At 41.5% G+C, this 20,375-nt stretch overlaps 1 protein-coding gene and 1 pseudogene across 2 annotated transcripts in view; one reads left to right on the plus strand and one right to left on the minus strand.

Annotated features, from left to right (window-relative positions):
* Positions 1-471: 471 nt before the first annotated feature.
* Positions 472-617, minus strand: LOC148348535 (U2 spliceosomal RNA; annotated as a pseudogene).
* Positions 618-7,936: 7,319 nt separating this feature from the next.
* The window catches only part of neto1l (neuropilin (NRP) and tolloid (TLL)-like 1, like), a 146,182-nt gene continuing 133,743 nt past the window's right edge, over positions 7,937-20,375 (plus strand). For both annotated transcript variants that reach the window (XM_088322450.1, XM_088322451.1), the window contains exons 1-4: positions 7,937-8,549; positions 8,651-8,707; positions 10,240-10,374; positions 10,441-10,689. In XM_088322450.1, the coding sequence (XP_088178576.1) occupies positions 8,522-8,549; positions 8,651-8,707; positions 10,240-10,374; positions 10,441-10,689 (469 nt within the window). In that variant the 5' untranslated portion in view covers positions 7,937-8,521. The remainder of the gene's footprint in view (positions 8,550-8,650; positions 8,708-10,239; positions 10,375-10,440; positions 10,690-20,375) is intronic.

The following is a 20,375-nucleotide window of genomic DNA, read 5'->3' on the forward strand; positions in this document are numbered from 1 at the left end:
GCTGCACCTTTATATTAGCTGCATGCGCCCACACTGAAAAAACGCGATAGAAACACTTAATTAGGGGTTTTTAAGGGTTATTGTTCTATCTTCGTTATTCATTATCCATTATCCGTTATCGGTCAGTTCATAATACGCCACAAAGCCTAGGAGCCGGGACACTTACTCTCAGCCAAAAGGCCAAGCTAAGGTCCTAGCCCTAAAGCCTTGCTGCGATCATTATGAATGCACCGTTCTCGGAGGTACTGCAATACCGGGCCGATGCGTGGAGTGGACAGAGCAAGCTCCTATTCCATCTGGGGGGGGGGGGGGTTTAGGGGTTTTAAGGGTTATTTAGCTTGTTCATAAATCATTATCCATTATCCGTTATCGGTCAGTTCATAATACGCTACAAAGCCTAGGAGCCGGGACACTTACTCTCAGCCAAAAGGCCAAGCTAAGGTCCTAGCCCTCAAGCCTTGCCGCGATCATTGCGAATGCACCGTTCCCGGAGGTACTGCAATACCGGGCCGTTGCGTGGAGTGGACAGAGCAAGCTCCTATGCCATCTCCGAGTTGCAAAAATCAAAGATCATTCAAAAGCAAAGATGAGGTCCTAGCTAAAGGCAAAGATAAGGTCCTAGCTTTACTAACCCATAAACAATACAGTCCAAAAAACATAACCGGCAAAATATGCGGGAAATGATACCAGTACTTAATATTTAATGCAGACCTGCAGAGTCCAGGTGCCCGTTGAAAGTAATCCAAGGAAAAAAGTGTATATTTCCAAAGGTAAAGGTGGGAAAAATATATATCCACTATTGTCGGCCACGTCCACAAACACGTCTCACCTTTACTCCACTTCCCGTCAGCCCGCGTTTGCCCCGCCCCTTCTTTCTCATTGCTCGTACAAAACATATCAGAATAAGTTTCTAAAATAAATATATTTCAAAAATATACAGTTGCAAATACATATTATACATGGTTACACATATTTACAAAGACGGTACACCGAGAAAGTTTTTCCAAAGCTTTAATAATAATGTTATAACTTTCATCCCAAACCGTGCCTGTGAAGGGTAGCAAAACGCTACTAGCAACACGCTCGCAACACAGTAGACAGCTCTGTAGTGAGCACGGTATACTGTCCTCATCTTCCTTCTTATAACTGATGTCATAAAAGTCGTCTTCCTACAGTATGGGAAAGACAATTTGTCACATAGACGTCGCCCCACGCTTATTCAACAACACGCTAGCATCACGCTCGCAAAGTAAAGCCAACGTGCGGTAGCTCTGTCTCATTTTATATCGGACTTCTCGATTGCGTTTAGCTTGAAAGTTGCGTCATGTGCCTTTCTTTTTGCGTGATGAGGATACGTCTACGCTAACTTAATATGTGCACAAACTAAGAAGAAGTAGTCTAAATCTTACCCTTTGTACTCGAGCGCCGCTGGTGGCCGTTAGAAAAATTACATAAATTGGCCGCATCACTGAAAAAGCCGTAGGGTTGAAAGATTGGGAATAAAGCTTATAGTCCGGAATTTACGGTATATACAGTGAAGCCTCGTTATGACATGGTTATTTTTCACTGTTTAGTTCCTTCACTGATCTGCAGTCTGATTGGCTGATCAATCTCTCAATCTGTGTGTCCATAACATTGTGGTTTATTACGTTTATAAAAACTTGCGAGATTTACGTGACATATGTGTAATTTTTTTTTTAACAATTTACTGATTCTGTGTTACCCATATTGAGAAACCAGTATGTACCAACGAAATATGTATCCGTGTTATCTATCTATCCATTATCTGCACCACTTATCCTCACCAGGGTCTCGGAGTTGCTGGAGCCCATCCCAGTTATTTTTGGGCAGTGGGTAGAGGACAGCCGCTACTGGTTACCAGCCAGTCACAGGGCATGCAGAGACAACCATTCATAAGCTCACACAAATCTAGGAATCATTTGAAGTCACCAATTCACCTGCCATTTGTCAGGACCAGAAGAGGAAACAGGACCCACTCGCGTAACGTTACTCACAGTTTTATTGGGGAGAAGGGAATGGACCGCACACACGATCCGGAGATCGCTGGTCGCGGGGAGTAGGTTGCTCGGACGCGGAAGTGGGACTTCCGTGGCGAGCAAAAGTCAAAAACCAGGAGAGGAGAGTAGACGTGGTCGAGATAAAAAACGGATCGTTATTCGGGGCGGTAGAACAGACGTGGTTGAGATCAAAACAGGTCGTAATTCGGGACGGGGGAGCAGACGTGGTCGAGATCAAACAGATCGTAGCGGGAGAAAAACAAGAGCAAAAACACAAGACAGGCGAAAAAGGGCTTCCCGCGTAAAAACGGAGATTCGCAGACGGACCGACAAAACAGGACTGACATGACAGAGTTTAAATACTGACAGGAACCCAATCTGTCAACAAGTTGCAGCTGGCGCCCACAGGCAGGGCCAGTTGGGCGCCATGGCAACCGTGACAGAAGCTGGCGCCACACGGCGGGGGCCAATTGGGCGCCATGGCTACTGTGACACCATTCATGTTTCTGGAATGTAGGAAGATACCGGAGTGCCCAGAAACACAGGGAGAACATGCAAACTCCGCACAGAAAGGCTAGTTGCTGGATTTGACCGCGGACACACTAACCATTATCCCACCGTGCCGCCTATTTGTGTAATAGCTATTGTAAAAAAATATAGGCTTTTACTTTTCGGATTGGGTCTATATCAGGACGTAGCCCCTGCAGTAAACAAGAGTCCATTGTATAAAAAATGAAATAGTCTAAAATGTACCTGAAACTTGATAGGTTGATCTTGTTTTTAATAGTGGACACCTGCAAAGGAGATTGAATAGGATGCCAGTTTGTTATGTTGACTATTATACCTCACTGTTAGCATACCTGCTAACACTACCACTTCTACGTGTTGGACTACCCCTTAAAAAACTACCACTTCTTAACAAAAATCGACTGTTTTTTCATATTTAAACAATAAAAGCAAATCTTGATTAGAAACTAGTCGTATAGTCTACAGCTGCTTTATATTTAAACAAGACTTTGTGAGTGACTAAAGCGCTCCAACGGTTGCATTAGATTTCCGTTCTGGTTTTAATTTAAACACTTTTTTGTTGTTGTCGTTATTTTTTGGGTTTGTAATATTCCGGAGACGGATTGTGTCTTGCGTATAAAATTAGAGTGTCCGATAAAATCTACTGTTTTATAATGTCAAAATGTTAGCATGTTTGTCTTATTTTGACTGTTATGCGCTCTTTACATTATTGCCACTACCAGTCAATCATGTTTATGTTCTTTGATGACCACACCCTTTAGGACGGCTTTACTTTTGTAACCTAGGAGATTTATAAAAAGAAAGAGCTCATGGGTGGGTTTTTAGATCAGGTTGGAATTTCTTATCTGAGATTTAAGCTCTCTCCTGTTCTCTTTGCAAGTTTAAATTAATTGATGCCTTCTCTTCTTTTATGGAATGTCTACTAAACATTCAATTTGAAAGAGTTAAAAACAAAAATATTATTTAGGACTATTTGGATAACGCTCCAATTGTTTTTATTTTAATTTTATTTTTTGCATTCAGTTACAGTAATATTTTTAGGTTACCGTAGGTTAATCTCAATACATTTCAATGTTCTTTAAGAAACGAAGAATTATTGTTTTATTTGTTCCTTTTCTGAAACCTGCTGAGTTTCATTCTTCTTTCCCTTAGAGCCAGTATATCTATTTCTCGAGTTGTGTTTTTGCTTGTTTATACACTTCCTTCCATTGCCTTGGCTCGCTTTTCTGCTTAGCTTTACATTCTGCACCGGCGCGAGATGATTTCTGCAGTTTACACGTTTACACGCACGAGCACATGCACGTCCACTTTCGTTTAAACCGGAGGCCTCAAACTCAATTTACTTGGGGGCCACTGAAGCTAGGGACCTGGGTGACATTGGGCGGAATATGGTTTTCCACAAGAAAACCTCCGTCAATGGTGTTCTCAAATATATCATACAAATTATTATACCAAAAAAAGATTAAAAAAAACAAAAAAACTCATGAGATAATCTGAATATCAACCCTTCAATCAGTAAATAATCGATAACTTTTGTTGGCTGTATTTTTATTAGAGGGACTCTGTGTATTATTTGACCACTAAATGTTGCTGTAATATTTGGTGCAATCAAAGACGAGTGCTAAAAACCAATAGGAAGAACACTAAGGACACTCAAAGTGATCAAAACGCATCATATTGTTTTTTTTTGCCCAGCCTTTCACAAAGGAAGTTAAAAAAAGAAGAAAAAAAAGGGAAATGGAAAGGAAATAATGAAAACAAGAAAGAAAAAAGAAGAAAAGAAAGAACAAAACAAAACGAGAAAAAGGAGTGGCAAAATGTAAAAAGAAGACCAAAAAGAAGAAAAAGGAAATTTAAATGAAGAAAACAAAAGCATTTTGTGGTTTTGGGTATCCTTGGCAGCAGCAATTAGCTCATTTTATAAAATAGTGTTTTTTAAAATATTATTTATCGTTACTAGTTACTTCATCAAAATCCCACTACCCTTTGGATTACACCCAAAAGTGGCGTGTTACTCTGAAAGTAACCCTCTGAATAAAAATTATCGTATATACTCGTATTAGAGCCGACCACCTAAAACTGCTAAGAAATAGCCACATCATAAATGTAATTGAATAAAACGTGTACTCCAACCTGTAGAAACGGTGAAGCATTCATATTACTTGTGTAATCTTGAGAGCTTGCAAACAAAGACTCAACTGAGACACTCCATATGCATTTTGTCTATGGGCTTGAAATCACTTGAAGATTTGCATACTGTATTTCTTGGTAATGTCCAAGAAGTTTTATTTTTTTCCTCAGACATGGTGTATTGCAAAATTAATTTTACAAACTAAACCCCCCAAATTCAGCACTATTTTGTCAGGACCAGAAAGGAAACAGAACCCACCCGCGTAACATTTCTCAAATTTTTGGGGGGAAGAAGGGAAAGGATCGCAAACACGATCCTGTGATCGCTGGTTGCGGGGAGCAAGTCGCTCTTAACGCGGAAGTGGCACTTCCGTGGCGAGTGATGGAGATGTTGGGAGTAGAAATAACAGGCCAGTAGCCGGGACAGGAGAGCAAAAAACGTGATTGTGATCAGCTATGAGTCGAAAACCAGGGGAGGAGAGTAGACATGGTTGAGATCAAAAATGTATCGTTATCCGGGACAGGAGAACAGATGTGGTCGAGATCAAAACAGATCGTAGCGGGAGATAAATAGGAGCAAAAAACGGGACAGGTGAAAAAGGGCTTGCCGTGTAAAAACAGAGATTCGCAGACGGACCGACAAAAGGGGACTGACAGGACGGAGTTTAAATACTGACAGGGAGCCAATCTGTCAACAAGCTGTAGCTGGCGCCACACGGGTGGGGCCAATTGGGCGCCATGACAACCGTAACAGAAGCTGGCGCAACACGGGCGGGGCCAATTGGGCGCCATGGCAACCGTGACACTTTTATCTTAAATTCTTTGTTTATGTTTTCCCTTTTGCGTTCCTGTTGTTTTGTTTTTCCTGGATAAGCCACACCCACTCCTCAAGTGCTGCTTACCATTCGCTATTGGTGACACACAACCAAATTTCAACATATAAGCTCGGTGTTTATTTTATGGTTGCAAATACAGCTTAAATGTGAGTAAATATAGCAGGGAGAAATAAAATAAAGAGAAATTATTTGTGGACTAAGGGGTTCATTAACAGCAGGTACCGATTAGATGGCGTTAAGATTTGTAAATCGTTCTAATAAGTAATGGAGTAACGCACCATGTTGTAACACTGTTCTTAATAATACCCACTGTCCCGTAAACTTTCAAATCATGGCCATAACCAGCCTGTTTTTGGGGTTGCTCAAGCACCCCAACAATTATAAAATTTTCAAAACTCTCTTTTCCTTAACTAAGGACAGGGTAGGTTAAAGTATAATTAAAATATAATTTAAAAAAAACTAGGTTAAAAACGAAAACAAAAATGTAATCAACGCATCACAAACACTCCACTGCCATGAATGGTTCAGTCCACTTGATTCCCAGGATTGCCTTTCCCCCCTTCTCGCTTGTCTTTCGTTTTGGTGTATTACGATGACAGTATGTTATACAGTGGTTATGTTGCAAAACTATTTTTACCACCCATTACCATGACTTTGTTATCAGTCCTCATTTTATATTTGTGTGTGTACTCTTTAAGAAATATATGAGTAAAAACTGGGCATTGTCACGGGATTTCGGACAGACCCAAATGCAGAACACAGGGAGACATAAAACAGGGATGTGATTAAACCCCAATAGGGGCTTGTACTTCAAAAAAGGATTTCGCTAAAGATAAGGAAGATCATAACTGGGACTGCTGAGCAGGGAAAACTTGAGAGGGAGACTAGAGAGGTGGTCTTGGGGCGGCAAGAATATAAAAAAGGAGATTTAGGAACATCTTTAAGATGGTAGGAGTGGATGATCTTGGGACGAGGAGGCAACTGAAGAAGAAAGTCTTAGGAGAAGTGTCATGATTGCCGATTGAGCGCAGCTGAGGCGGCTTAATTGGCGCCAACAGCCCGGACAGCTGATTGGTGGACACTCTCTTTTAAAACCCCCCGACTCCCTGTTACCGGCGTCCGATCGTTGCGAACCTTCAGCTTCCGCTAAGGCAGGTCTTCCGACCTGTTCCCGTTTGATCACGTCTCTGCTCCCGTGTCCCGAACGACCTGCTCCCCACAATCAACGATCACTGGAACGTGGGTGCCAGTTTACATCTCCTTCACAATAAAACTAAGAAACTAATGCAATTGGGTTCCCGTCTCCGTTTCTGGTTCCTGACAAGAACAACCTTGTCGTCTTGATAAGTGAATGTCTTGAGCATGAATATAACAAAGATTCAGCAACATGAAGTAGGAGGCCGGAGTATTTGTGGTAGAGGTTGATTAGTTGTCTGATTAGGAGGAGTACCTGAGCAGATGAATTGTGAGGTGGACCTAAAAATGGGGTAATGCTGCCATTTCTTGGAGAAGGAAAGGGACTGAGGGGCTGACCGTGACAGGCATGGCGTATTAACAGTGTTCTTCAAGTTTAATGTGATGTTCATAAATGGGAAGTGACACTCATGAACAATGTTGAATGATTCTCAATCAATTTAAGTGAAACGAAAATATAATAATATTAATAAACAGTCATGCACACTAAGCCAGGGGCCTCAAATTGTCAACTCGTGGACACTAGTTTGAGATCACTGAATGAATGAATGAATAAAAACTTTATTCGAACATCAAAATAAAAACAGAACAAATACAATGACTCAACAACAAAATAACGTTACATAATATGTTCGAAAAGGAGTAGTAAGAAGCATATGCTTATGTTCCTTACCCCTTTATCTTCCCCACCAAATACACCAATGATATAACAACAATTGTAATGATATTAATAATAACAGTTATGATCTAAGAATAGCAACAATAACACAAAGTTAACGAGACGCACTATTCCCAATCTCCCGCACCCCTCATACCCAACCCTCCTCGTATCTGTATTACACCAGGAATGGTTTTTTGTACTTAAATTTGAACAAGTGAATAGTTGGACACCGTTTGATCTCGTCTTGTAATCCGTTCCAAACCTTGACTCCACACACAGACACACACATACTTTTCCTGGTGGTTCTCACCTCTGGGATTATGAACGAACTGATCCACAGTAGTTCGTTTTACTACCTAGCACTTGGTTACTTGGTTCGCAATCTTGAAGTTTTTTGGGAAGGATTGTGGATTGCGCATTTCCTGCGCTTGTGAATGAACGAACGTGCGCACTGGAAGAGGAGGCGGAGGTACATTGCAAAAGGAAGCGGGAGTGGGGCTGGTGGTGGGAATGGAAGGGGAGGCGGTGGGGGGGTCTACTATAGCTCCACTTGGCTGCGGAGACTCACTTCACACAGTGCAAGGCTGCAGACTGAAGCGCACCCCATCGGATTTTCTGCAGCAGCACCAAATCCTGCAAGAAAAAACAACTTATTGTGACCCCCCCTCCTCCTCCTTTTCTCTGCAGGATCTTTACGCACAGCGGGGCCGACATGCTAAGAATGCGGAGATGAGCATCGCGCGGTTCCCCGTGCAGCTGAAACCTCTCCTCCTCCTCTCTTCCTCCTAATGAGGGGAGCAAAGAGGACGCAAACAAGACTGACTCATGTGTTCTTTCCCAAAAAGAAGATCGCAAAGGTGGAACTATTAGAACCGGGCTCATGACGGACCTATCAATCTTTTCAGTGCACCAAAGAGGTTCGGAAACGTTTGGATGACATTTGGACGAGTGTCAGCGAAAAGTGTTTTTGGTGGTTAGTTGTTGCCACACATTCATCCCTCATGACTGCAACCAGGAGCTTTTTTTCCTTAAAGGGTTGAGTTGTTTCCTGGTGGAAATTTGCCCTAAAGCTCACCTCTTGCTTTCTCTCCTCAAGTACCCCCACATCTAAATGGAATTAGTTGAGTCTGCAGCCGTTTGTGAAAGGAACAGACATGGTACATGGACACAGCTTCCATCACGGTACGCAAAACTGATATTTTCCAATCGCCCACGATGTAAACTTCGAAGCTTAAAAATGCAAACCGGACCCTGAAAATGGTTTCGATGTGTTTGTTTTCCAGTTGTTGCAAGTCTTCTCCTACTTGGATTGTCTGGCGCAACAAAGAGGGATCCATCAGGTAACTACTATCAACGTTTCCTGTGTTAAGTGTGTAATCATAGCCAATGGTGTGCATAGACACCTTGGGAGTGTAAGTGTTCTCTAAAATCCACAAAAAAGGCAAAATAAACCATTTGTAACTCATTCATTGCCAATGAAAACTCTAAATGTCAAAGGTGGGTTTTCTTTTCAGAGCCAATCCCGGTTATCCATGTCAAAGATTTATTTTGATTTATTTTACTTTTTCTGGATGATGTGAAAGTGCAATGCAAAAGCGCAGATTAGTACAATCAAATGGTTGTCATTTAAAAGGCAGTGTTCGTTACACCAAAAGGCAGGCGGCGAGGCAACAGTATACAGAACACCAGAGGCAAACAAGTGTTACCAGTCCAAGAGTTCATAACTCACTTTTTGCAGTGCAAATCTTCAGGCAGAGGTTTGATACACTGATTAGACAAGCGCATTCCGACAGGGGGTGCTTGGAACATGATAAGAAAAGCAAACCTACATGCAAGGCACCAAGGGGACAAAGTACTAAGAAAGGTAAGAGGATGAGTTGTGATGGAAGGAAAACTGGAAATCAAGAAATCAGAGGTGAGTGACAAAATGAGGTAAGGTTCAGCCAAAGAGAATAGATGTTTACGGAACAGTGTGAGAGAGACACGGGAACCTGGGTGCAGGGTCATGACAATGGATGTAAAATATTGATTTTAACTACTAGGCTGACAGTGAATTAGTTAATATGCAACCACATGTTGATTGCAATTAGATCTTTTTTTTAAATTCTCTAAATGTGTCAGGACCACAACGGAAACAGGACCCAATTAGGTGACGTTTACCACGATCCGGTTTTCGCTGGAACTGGGAAGCATGTCGCTATCTGATTCGGACTGTGACCCGAACACGGAAGTGGATCTTCCGTAGCAGGCGATGGCGGTGTCAGGGATGGAAAAAACTGGTCGGTAGCTGGGACTGGTAGAGCAAAGCGTGGTCGGGGTCGGAAACGAGTCGTAAGCCAGGACGGGAGAATAGACGTAGTCGGGATTAAAAATGGGTCGTAAGCCCGGACGGGAGAGCAGACGTGGTTGGGATCAAAATAGGTCGTAGTGGGAGACAAACAGGAGCAAAAACGGGACAGGTGGGAGTCAGGGTGGAAATAGGCTTGCGTAGTATACACTGAGGTTCGCAGACGGACTGACAACAGGGGACTGACAGGACTGGGTTCAAATAGTGACAGAACCCACGGCGGTTGGCGTCCAATGAGCGGGCACAGGTGATTCACATCGGTGATAAAGACAAAATGTGTTGTCCATCATTTCTTACATCAGGCATGTATAAAAAATGATAGATTACAATAATAGTCTATAGTAAAATATTTCAATTTTCACTGTGTGTAAAAAGATTTGCTCTGACGGCAATAATTGAGGACACTTTTTCAGTTTTATTTTTAATTCAAACTAAATTCTTATAAATCTTCTCCAAGGCTTTAGATGTGTGTTCTGACTTCTACTGAGGATAAACAAAACAAATGATCCTTGAAATTTGTTTCAGTGAAAAACAACTCCGGGGTGAAGCCAGCTGATAAGTGTGGAACGTGGCTGAAAGAACCAGAAGGAGGTATCTTCACTTCTCCCAATTACCCAAACAAATACCCACCAGAGACAGAGTGTGTGTACATCCTGGAAGGTAAATCCTCTCTTTTCCAGAAAATACAATTGAGATGTTTCATTTTGCCATGTCCCACTCCTGCAGCTCCCCCGAGGCAGTGCATCGAGCTCCACTTTGAGGAACATTATTCCGTCGAGTCCTCTTGGGAATGTAAATTTGACAACATCGAGGTCCGCGATGGACCCTTCGGTTTCTCCCCCATTCTCGGACGCTATTGCGGTCAGATCAGCCCGCCGGATATCAGGAGTAGCGGACGCTACCTGTGGATAAAATTTGTCACGGACGGCGAACTGGAGGCGGTGGGATTTTCAGCCAGTTACAACTTCACCGCAGGTATCGTAAATCCCTCTTGTTCTGCTGCTGCTTTTCTCAAAGCTGAAAAGACGTATCATTTTTAGAGTCAGGGTTGCTGTGTTATCGATTGGCTGTCTCTTTCCATCGTCTCGTGCGTCGTCAGTGGCTATCACCTGATGTCTTGGTGAAAATGAGTTTTCCTATTTCTGATTGTGTTTAGAGTGTCACATAGAGATACTGGATTTCAAACAAAGTTAATTCAAGTCATGGTTTTTTGTATAACCCTTAATCACAAGGACTCTCAAAGGACTGACTATTGCAAACTACAGACTATTATTACACCATCCCCTGATCTAAAACCTACATGAGGGCAAGGGGAAACTCAAAACCTCAACATTAGGTAAATGAGGAAACCTTAAGAAGGGACCGCACTTGAGGTATCCCCCGCTTCCAGGATGACCAGGCTGCCACGGATGTTGCAATAACAAATAATACACAGATATTGTCAAGGTGAAATATAGGTCATTCATAAGCTATAGAATATGAGTGTGTTTGAAGCCTAGATTTAAACAGTTCCACTGAGTTTGCAGATCAAATCTCAGAGGGCAGAGCATTCCACAGCACCAGGGCCCAAATGAAAAACGCTCTGGAACCGGCGGATTTCTTCTTGGCTCTTGGGATCACTAGTAGACCGGCATTTTCAGAGCGAAGGCTCCGGACCGGAGATAGGGGGGAAATTAAATCTGAAAGATATGAGGGAACATGTCCATGCATGATTTTGTAAAATACCAACAGAACCTTAAAAATCTCACTTAGGCTGACAGGGAGCCAATGCAGGTTAGCTAAAATCGCGGTGATGTGATCAAACTTTCTTGTCTTAATTCAAGCAAAACCATTGGTGCCATAAAAATTACAACAGCAGCAAAATTCCCAAATTTGAAATATATTCATACATGCTTTAAAGCCCCTAGTTTGTAATATTTGACCAGTAGATGGCACTGTTGTCAAATGTGATTGAAAACAAATGCCGCAAAGCATACTGTATCAGTGAGATGACGGACAAACATGGCGGCAACCTGTATGGATTCCATTCAATGGATTAAAACAATTACAATTTTTTTTTTTATAAAACTTTACACTGGAATGATAGGTCTTGTTTTGTTTTTCTTTTTTTTTTATTGAAGGACATTTATTTTACACTGTACCTTTAAGGTGGTATGTGTCATTTGAGGGGTATTTAGAAAGTTGAAAATAAAATATTTTCTCAATTAAGTATGTGTTAAAAATGCCCAACTGAGTTCAAAGGGCCCTTATATTTTTTCCACCATCTTTTCTTTATCATAAGTTTAACAAAGCTGTTCAGGCCGCAGTATGATGAAAGGGGGAAGGAAGGTTAGGGTTGGAATGTGACTTCTTGCTCGTCACCTCAGTTTTTTTGTTAGTGTAGCACAAAGACGGTGAAATTAAGAAAGTGCCTGTTTTAAATACAGTCCAAATGCCAGCCCGGAACCCCAAAGAGATAAAAAGAAGAGTTTGATGGAGCGCATCTTAGTATTTCACGTACTTGCACGCTCAACATAAGCCAGAATATAGCGACGTTGGGTAGAAAAGCTCCATAGTGCATACAGTACTTTAAAGCTTGTAAAGTACTAAGTGTGTCCTTATCCAATATTGATATTGGATATTTTGCCAATATCAGCAGACAATACAATCTCTGATTACATCCAAAAGCTGTAAAGTTGGTTCAAAATAACCACATTTGGGTGAAGCATGAATCGATCCTTTACTCAAAGGGACAATGTGCAATATTCAAGCTCTAGATGTTGCTGTAATGTGTAGTGCGACTGAAAACGAGTGCTGCAAAGCACAGACAAGGACACAAACTTTTGAAACTCAAAGTGACCTAAAGCACCACTTTTTTACCTTTTTTTCTGCCCAGCCTTTATTGAGGATTTTATGTTTCTGGGGGTACCCATAGAAGCAAGAATACATACAAATTTCTAGACCAATGCTTACTTGAAAATGCATTTTTATTCAATAGTTCATGTAGTTTCGCTTATTAATATTTAAATCAACATTGTTTCTTGATGAATTATGTTTTTACTATGACGAGGTGCTAAATAAAAAATAATTTATATAAAATATTTCACATGAAAATTGGGTTGTTTTGATAACAATTGCGTTATATTGAGCATAAACTGTCAGCACCAGAACAGAAACAGGACCCACTTGAGAAACGTTTCTCACAGTTTTTTTGGGAAGAAGAAAAAGGAGCGCACACACGATCCGGAGATCGCTGATCACAGGAAGTAGGTTGCTCTGAACGCGGAAGTGAGACTTCAGTGGTAAGCGATGGCGGTGTCGGGAACAGGAAAAACGGGTCAGTAGCCGGGATGGAAGAGCAAAACGTGATCGGGATCGGAAACAAGTCGAAAGCCAGTAGAGGAGAGTAGACATGGTCGAGATAAAAAAACGGATCGTTATTCGGGGCGGGAGAACAGACGTGGTGGAGACCAAAACAGGTCGTAATTCGGGGCGGCAGAGCAGACATGGTCTGGCTCAAAACAGATCGTAACAGGAAACTAACAGGAGCAAAAAACAGGACAGGTGAAACAGGGCTTGCCGTGTAAAAACAGAGATTCGCAGACGGACCGACAAGATGGGACCGAGTTTAAATACTGACAGAAAGCCAATCTGTCAACAAGCTGCAGCTGGCGCCGCACGGGCGGGGCCAATCGGGCGCCATGGCAACCGTAACTTCAACCCCCTCTAACGCTTATAATTTCCCCCTGCGAAAACGATTTATACAAAATAACTGCTGAAAATGGGAATTGTTTTAAATCAAGTTGTTTGAAACAACCTAAAAACTGGAGAAATCCGTCAATACTGAATTTGGCAGGTAGTTTAATAACAGGCCTTCCTCCCAACAGTCATTCCAAATTACCTCTTAGAACAATGTAAAAACTGTATAATGACTAAATTATTGGATACATTGTGGTGACAAGTGAATAAAACAAGAAGAAAATAAGTGAAAAACTATATTCAAACATATTGATTAGCACAAGGTTGCATTAATTACCACTAAAGGAATACATTGATTAAGATATTGATGATTTAAAGAATGAAAAGGATATAACTGGAAAACTCATGCAATTATGATTGAATATATGCAGTGACACATTTCAACATTACATCAAAAGTCCCAGGTTGAGAGTACCGTAAAATTTGGACTATAGAGCGCACCTGATTATAAGCCGCACGCACTACATTTTACGGGCATTATTGGTTTTGTCCTTATACAAGCCGCACCTGTATATAAGCTGCATGCACCCACATTAAAACACGTAGCAAAGTCAAAAGCTTACCCCAAATTTGACTATGTGCGGCGGTTTTAATTATAAATATAGTATACAATCCAAACACCACAATCGGCAAAATGAACGGAAAATGATACCTGTAATTAGAATTTAATGCAGACCTTTAAAGTCCGGGTCCCGTTGAAAGTAATCCAATGATTTCTGATAAATGTGGAAGAAATTTCCAAAGTTAAGGGTGTGAAAAACATATACCAGTATCCACTATTGTCCGCTGCAACAACAAACAGATTTAACTCAGCTTCACCCCACTTCCCGTAAGCCCGCGTTTGCTCCGCCCCTTCTTTTTGATTCGCTCGTAGAAAACATATCACAATAAGTCTCTAAAATAAATACATTACAGAAATATACAGTTGCAAATACATATTATACATGGTTACACATATTTACGAAGAAAGACGGTACACTGAGAGAGTTTTCAAAGCTTTAATAATAATAATATAATTTTCATCCCAAACCGTGCCTGTGAAAGGTACCAACACGCTACTAATAACACGCTCGCAACGCATCATGCGTATCTGTTAAAAAAGCCATACCCCAATTGCGAAATTCACGGTTGACCGTCCTCATCTTTCTCCTTATAACTGCCGCCATCAAGGGCGACTTCCTCATTATCGGAAAGAACCTTTGTCAGACTGACAATTCGTACGCAAACTAAGAGGATGCCGTCTACCTCGGCGCACTTATTCCACCGATCTAAATCTTACCTTTTGTACTCGAGTGCCGCTGGTGGCAGTTAGAAAAATTACATAAATTGGCCGCTTCACTGAATAAGCCGCAGGGCTGAACATTTGGGAAAAAAGTAGCGGCTTATAGTCTAGAATTTACGGTAGTGTTGTTTCCCCTTTTAGGGTAATATTTACCCATTCAGTATGAATAATATCTCCTTTTATTTTTGGGAGGCATATAATATAATATAACTGCGAGCACAGTTTAGGCAAAGGGTGTTGATGTTGGGCAAGACAAGCCGTCAAAGCCATATTTTCAGCAGGGAATACATAAACGCTGTTTGGCTAATGTCTCGCTAAGTGAGAGTGAAGCGTTTGAAGGCTTTAAGAGACTTTGGAGACCCGTGACCTGGTATGTTTGGCACAGAGACAATTTGTGTCCCCTGCAGTGCAGGGACTAAGCTTTTGTGTTTGGGAGTGCAGCGCTTCGGCGTAGCGCACGGAAAAAGGATTTGTCGCAAAATCCAAAGGAACAGTTGGATATTGTCGCTTTTGGAGTTTTACGGGGAATTACTTGAAAGAGTTCCAATCTATTGAGCACAAGTGCATTGTTTTGTTACTGACGTTTGCGTGGTGTGGTTGATTTGAGCTTTAAGACTGAAAAACCAGGAAATCCGATTTTATCTGAAGTAAACACTTGTTTGGTTTAGGATTTTTCTAGCTTTAATTTTGAAAATCTAATTATTCTTTACTGCAATCAGTACGAAACGAATTTGCCTCTAGGTGTTGCTTGTGCTCCATCATAAATCTTTATTTTTCTCTGAAGGATGCTAGAATTTCTTACACTGATAAGAAATAACTTCAATGAACCAGGCCAATTGAAATAGACACACAATTTATTAACGCACAGAAGCAATGATAGAAAAAAAAAGTGGAGAGGGGGATGTGCCGGAGATGATGGGAGTTTTCGACCGCTGAAAGTTGCTACCACAAAAAAAAGTATATATATGCAGAGGTCCAGGGTTTTAGTCCATTTACTGCAGCCTCCCCATGTAAAGTTTGGATGTTCTCCCTGTGCCTGCCTGGGTTTCCTCTGAGCACTCCGGTTTCCTCCAACATTCCAAAAACATGCAGAGTCAGGTTAATTGTCCCTAGGTGTGAATGAGAGAGTGAGTCGTGTGTCTCTTTGTGTCCTGCGACTGGCTGGCAACCAGTTCAGGGTGTCCCCTGCCCACTGCAATGAGCTCCAGCACCCCTGAGACCCTACTGAGGATAAGCGGTGCAGATAATGAATGAATGAATAAAAGAAAACAAACTTAAAAGTTGGGGTGCGTTTTATTGGTTGTGATCCCAAATAACAATGTTGAGAGCACTGAACTATTACCTCTGGACTACTACCTATACAGAATACATGTGAAAAGGCATTGGGTTTTACCTCATTATTACACTTTCTTTAGTCACAAATGTTATTTTTATCGAGCATATCACATTTTACAATAGACAATATATTTGTTAGTTCTAATGCTCAGAATAGAATAGAAGTTTAGGACAGAATTTATTTATTGAGCTGTTTAATCTGTGATGAATCCAGAAGGGTTATTTCATTGTAGCGTTCTGGAAAATAATACATATCTAGGAACTCCTGCAATGGTCACATTTTTTGTTACAAACTGATCCTAGCCCCTCAGACAAGGAAAATGTTATATGGCCCTCAAGTTTGGAGACCCCTAGTGTAGAGATGATCTGTTCTCATGCTTATTTTTTGTAGCATTCGCCATAAAATCAGGACAGGGTAGTGACAATAGCGACCCAAGCTCTAGCGTGTCCGTAATCTTCAGCGGTCGCTTAGCGACTGAACAGCTTCAATCCATGCCATTTAGTCTACCGGACCGTTTACCGAATCAAACGTTTTTTCAGTTGGATAAGTATTGTTCGCTGGGGGTCAGTACTCGCAACGGGCAACTGTGAAGTTGATGGATTGTTCCAACATCCATCAGTCGACTCGAGCGCCCTTCAGGTGTAATGTCACGGATAACTGACATTGTGTTCGAAGTATATACCCTTCCGTTGTCGCTTGTCAATCAAATAAAATACAACTGGCGGAATATTGCAGTTTACGGGCAATTTAGGCTCTTCACAGAATCTGTCGTTCTGGAGTTGCCGGGTCTGTGGATTTCACCTCCAAAAGGTGCTTATTTTGCGAGTGAACCACCGCTGAGATTTACACTCACCGGCCACTTTATTAGGTACACTATGCTCGTAACGGGTTGGAACCCCTTTTAATAGAGAATAGAATAGAATAGATCTTACTTTTATTGTCACTCTTTGTAACCATGCACACAGAACGAAATGTCGATACACCTGATCCGTACAGTGAAACTTTAACGAGCCGAGGCAGCTGCAGCCAAACAGGGCGCCGCCATTTTAGACCCAACTGCTGTGTTGGGAGTCATTAGGTGACCAAACCCCCCAATTCCAACCCTTAATGCTGAGCGCCAAGCAGGGAGGCAATGAGTACCAATGTTGTAAGTCTGCGACTGGCTGGCAACCAGTTCAGGGTGTCCCCTGCCCACTGCAATGAGCTCCAGCACCCCTGAGACCCTACTGAGGCACCATCAACCATGCCACCTAAGTATGACTCGACCGAGGCTTGAACCAGCGACCTCCCAGTCTTGGAGCGCCCTACCATCTAGGCTACCGAGCTTTTGCCTCCAGAACTGCCTCAATTCTTCTTGGCATGGATTCAACAAGGTAATGGAAGTATTCCTCAGAAAAGTTGGTCCATATTGACATGATAGCATCACACAGTTGCAGCAGATTTGTCAGCTGCACATCCATGATGTGAATTTCCCGTTCCACCACATCCCAAAGATGCTCTATTGAATTAAGATCTGGTGACTGTGGGGGCCATTTGAGTATAGTGAATCATTGTCATGTTCAAGAAACCAGTCGGACATGATTCCAGCTTTATGAAATGGCACAGTATCATTCTGAAAGTAGCCATAAAGGGTTCATAAAGGGATGGACATGGTCAGCAACAATGCTCAGTTAGGCTGTGGCTTTGCAACAATACTCAATTGGTACCAAGGGGCCCAAAGAGTGCCAAGAATATATTCCCCACAACATTACACCAACACTACCAACCTCAAAACTGGATGGATCCATGTGTTCATGCTGTTGATGCCAATTACTGAACCTACCAACCGAAAGTCGCAGCAGAAATCAAGACTCAGCAGACCAGGCATTGTTTTCCAATCTTCGTATTGTCCAATTTCAAGGAGCTTGTGCAAATTATAGCCTCAGATTCCTGTTCTTAGCTGAAAACAGTGGCATCCGGCATGGTCCTCTGCTGCTGTGGCCCATCTGCCTCAAAGTTCGACGTACTGTCCATTCAGAGATGCTCTTCTGCCTACCTGGTTGTAGCAAGTGGTTATTTGAGTCACTGTTGCCTTTCTATCAGCTCGAACCAGTCTGGCCATTCTCCTTCCACCTCTAGATTCAACAAGGCATTCCCGCTCACAGAACTGCCACTCACTGGATATTATTTATTTTTCAGACCATTCTCTGCAAACCCGAGAGATTGTTGTGCGTCAAAATCCCAGTAGACCAGCAGTTAATAAGATAATCAGACCACCCATTGTTGTAGAAAATAAACTTGCATTTGTAGAATAGAGTTGCATACATTTAGAAAGAAATGTAGAAAGACTTGCTTATAGTTGGGAGAAATGTTGCTTACATCTCGGTAAGGTCTCGGCGGACGAATTAGTATAAACAATCCTCCTTAAGGGAGGACAAGAGATAACGGCAAAGGGCAAGGTGACATAAACTGGCTTAAACTTAAAAACACTTCCAAATAAGGACGGAACCCTGGGCATGTACATGTGAAAGGGTGTAGCGTGAAAAGGGACGGGGCCAAACCGGGTACACGTGCTATGTTGAAACCATAAAGACCCACGCATATCTGAGATTCGCTGAGTTTCTTGTTGAAATTGTGTATCAATAAAAAAGAACTCCCTCTTACGTCATTTGATTCCTGCATTCTTGAACACGTATGAGACGATTCAACAAATTGGTCTTATCTTCATCACCATCCTGGCAGCATCGACCATGCCATGTTGAAAGTCACACAAATCACCTTTCTTTACCATACTGATGCTGATGTTTGAACTGCAGGAGAAGGTCTTGACTATGTCTACATGCCTAAATGAACTTAGTTGCCGCCATGTGATTGGCTGTATAGAAATTAAGGGTTAACAAGTAGTTGGACAGGTGTACCTGTGGGATGTGCATCACTTTGTTCTTTCTGTTATCAAGTTATAACAAAAACAAAATTGCTCTATTTTCCTAAAATAGCGCACAAAGCTGTGAAAACATATCTTGTGGCGATTTGTCTTCTTTTTTGTTGCTGCTAAATGTTATCGGACTTCTTTTCATTGCTGTTACTCTTTCGATACAATGTTCTTTTCCATTCAGGAGCATTCCATTATTATCATGATATATGCCAATCGCTAAGCCCTACGTTGTAAATATTTTTTCTGCCTTTTATCATGATAGCCTTTTACCTTTTTTATCTCCTGAAAGTCTTTATTGTTTACCCTTGAGTGACATGTTCAATCTCCAATGTCCAATGCATACAATGTTTCACATTGTTGATCTCAATTCAGTTCAATTTTATTCGATTATTATTCAATGGTAACCCCCCGCATAATCCCTTTTTTCAAGTACATTTTCATTTTATGAGAATAAGGTTAAAATAAATGCAGTACAATGTGCCTTGGCTCCAGAAAGGTTGGGAAATGAGTTAGCGAATGCTACCATGCTAGCTTAATTGACAAAATAACAATTGTAAACATTGTGTTTTACTGATCCTTAACCATATTTAGGATTAACACAAAAAACACAGGGTGTTGTAGCAGAACACGATTGGGACACAAAGCTTAAAATAGGTATATTATGGTTATGGTTATGGTTATTTTTATTCAGTGTTAGTTATTTCTCAGGTAACTTTGACATTTCAGGGTTTTCATTTACAAAATACTAGGATTTTTGCATTACGTTTTGAATATTATTAGCACAAGTAGCATCTGACGTACCACTGTGTTTAACGTCAGCGAACGCAGAGTGAGGCATGCAATTCTCTTGCCTCACGGCAGAGGGTGAAAGTGAGACCAAGGATTTTGATATGGCATACACCTTCAGCCCCAAACAAGAGAATTTGTGATACTATTAGCAAGTTTAGCAAGCTAACACCAATCCAGCCATCCGGTAAAAGAAAATTCTCACTGCATGGATTTTTTTTATAATGGAGGATTACTTATCTATTGATGCTTTTTCAAGAGGAGCAGTGTGTAACACATTACTGTGCTGATTTCTGAGTGCTGATTCATTTTTTTTTACTTAAATGGTTAACAGTAATTTCCAGTGATTTCTAAAAGAGGATAAGCTGTCAGAACTAAAACAGAAACAGTACCCAATCGCGGGACGTTCTCACACAAGCCTTTTATTTTACGGGAAATGGGGAATCATGCACGTCAGGAAGCCAGTCTGGCATGAAAGGATAGGAAGGGACAGACAGGATTGACAACAAATCAGGATATCGATAATGAACGCAAACTGATAAGCAGGACCAAAATAGACGGAAACAAAACTGGAACCTGAAATTAAACTGGACAAAAGCAATTTT

The sequence above is a fragment of the Urocampus carinirostris genome, chromosome 18 (genome assembly GCF_059441175.1).
Source record: "Urocampus carinirostris isolate Australia breed hairy pipefish chromosome 18, RoL_Ucar_1.0, whole genome shotgun sequence".
NCBI lineage: Eukaryota > Metazoa > Chordata > Actinopteri > Syngnathiformes > Syngnathidae > Urocampus > Urocampus carinirostris.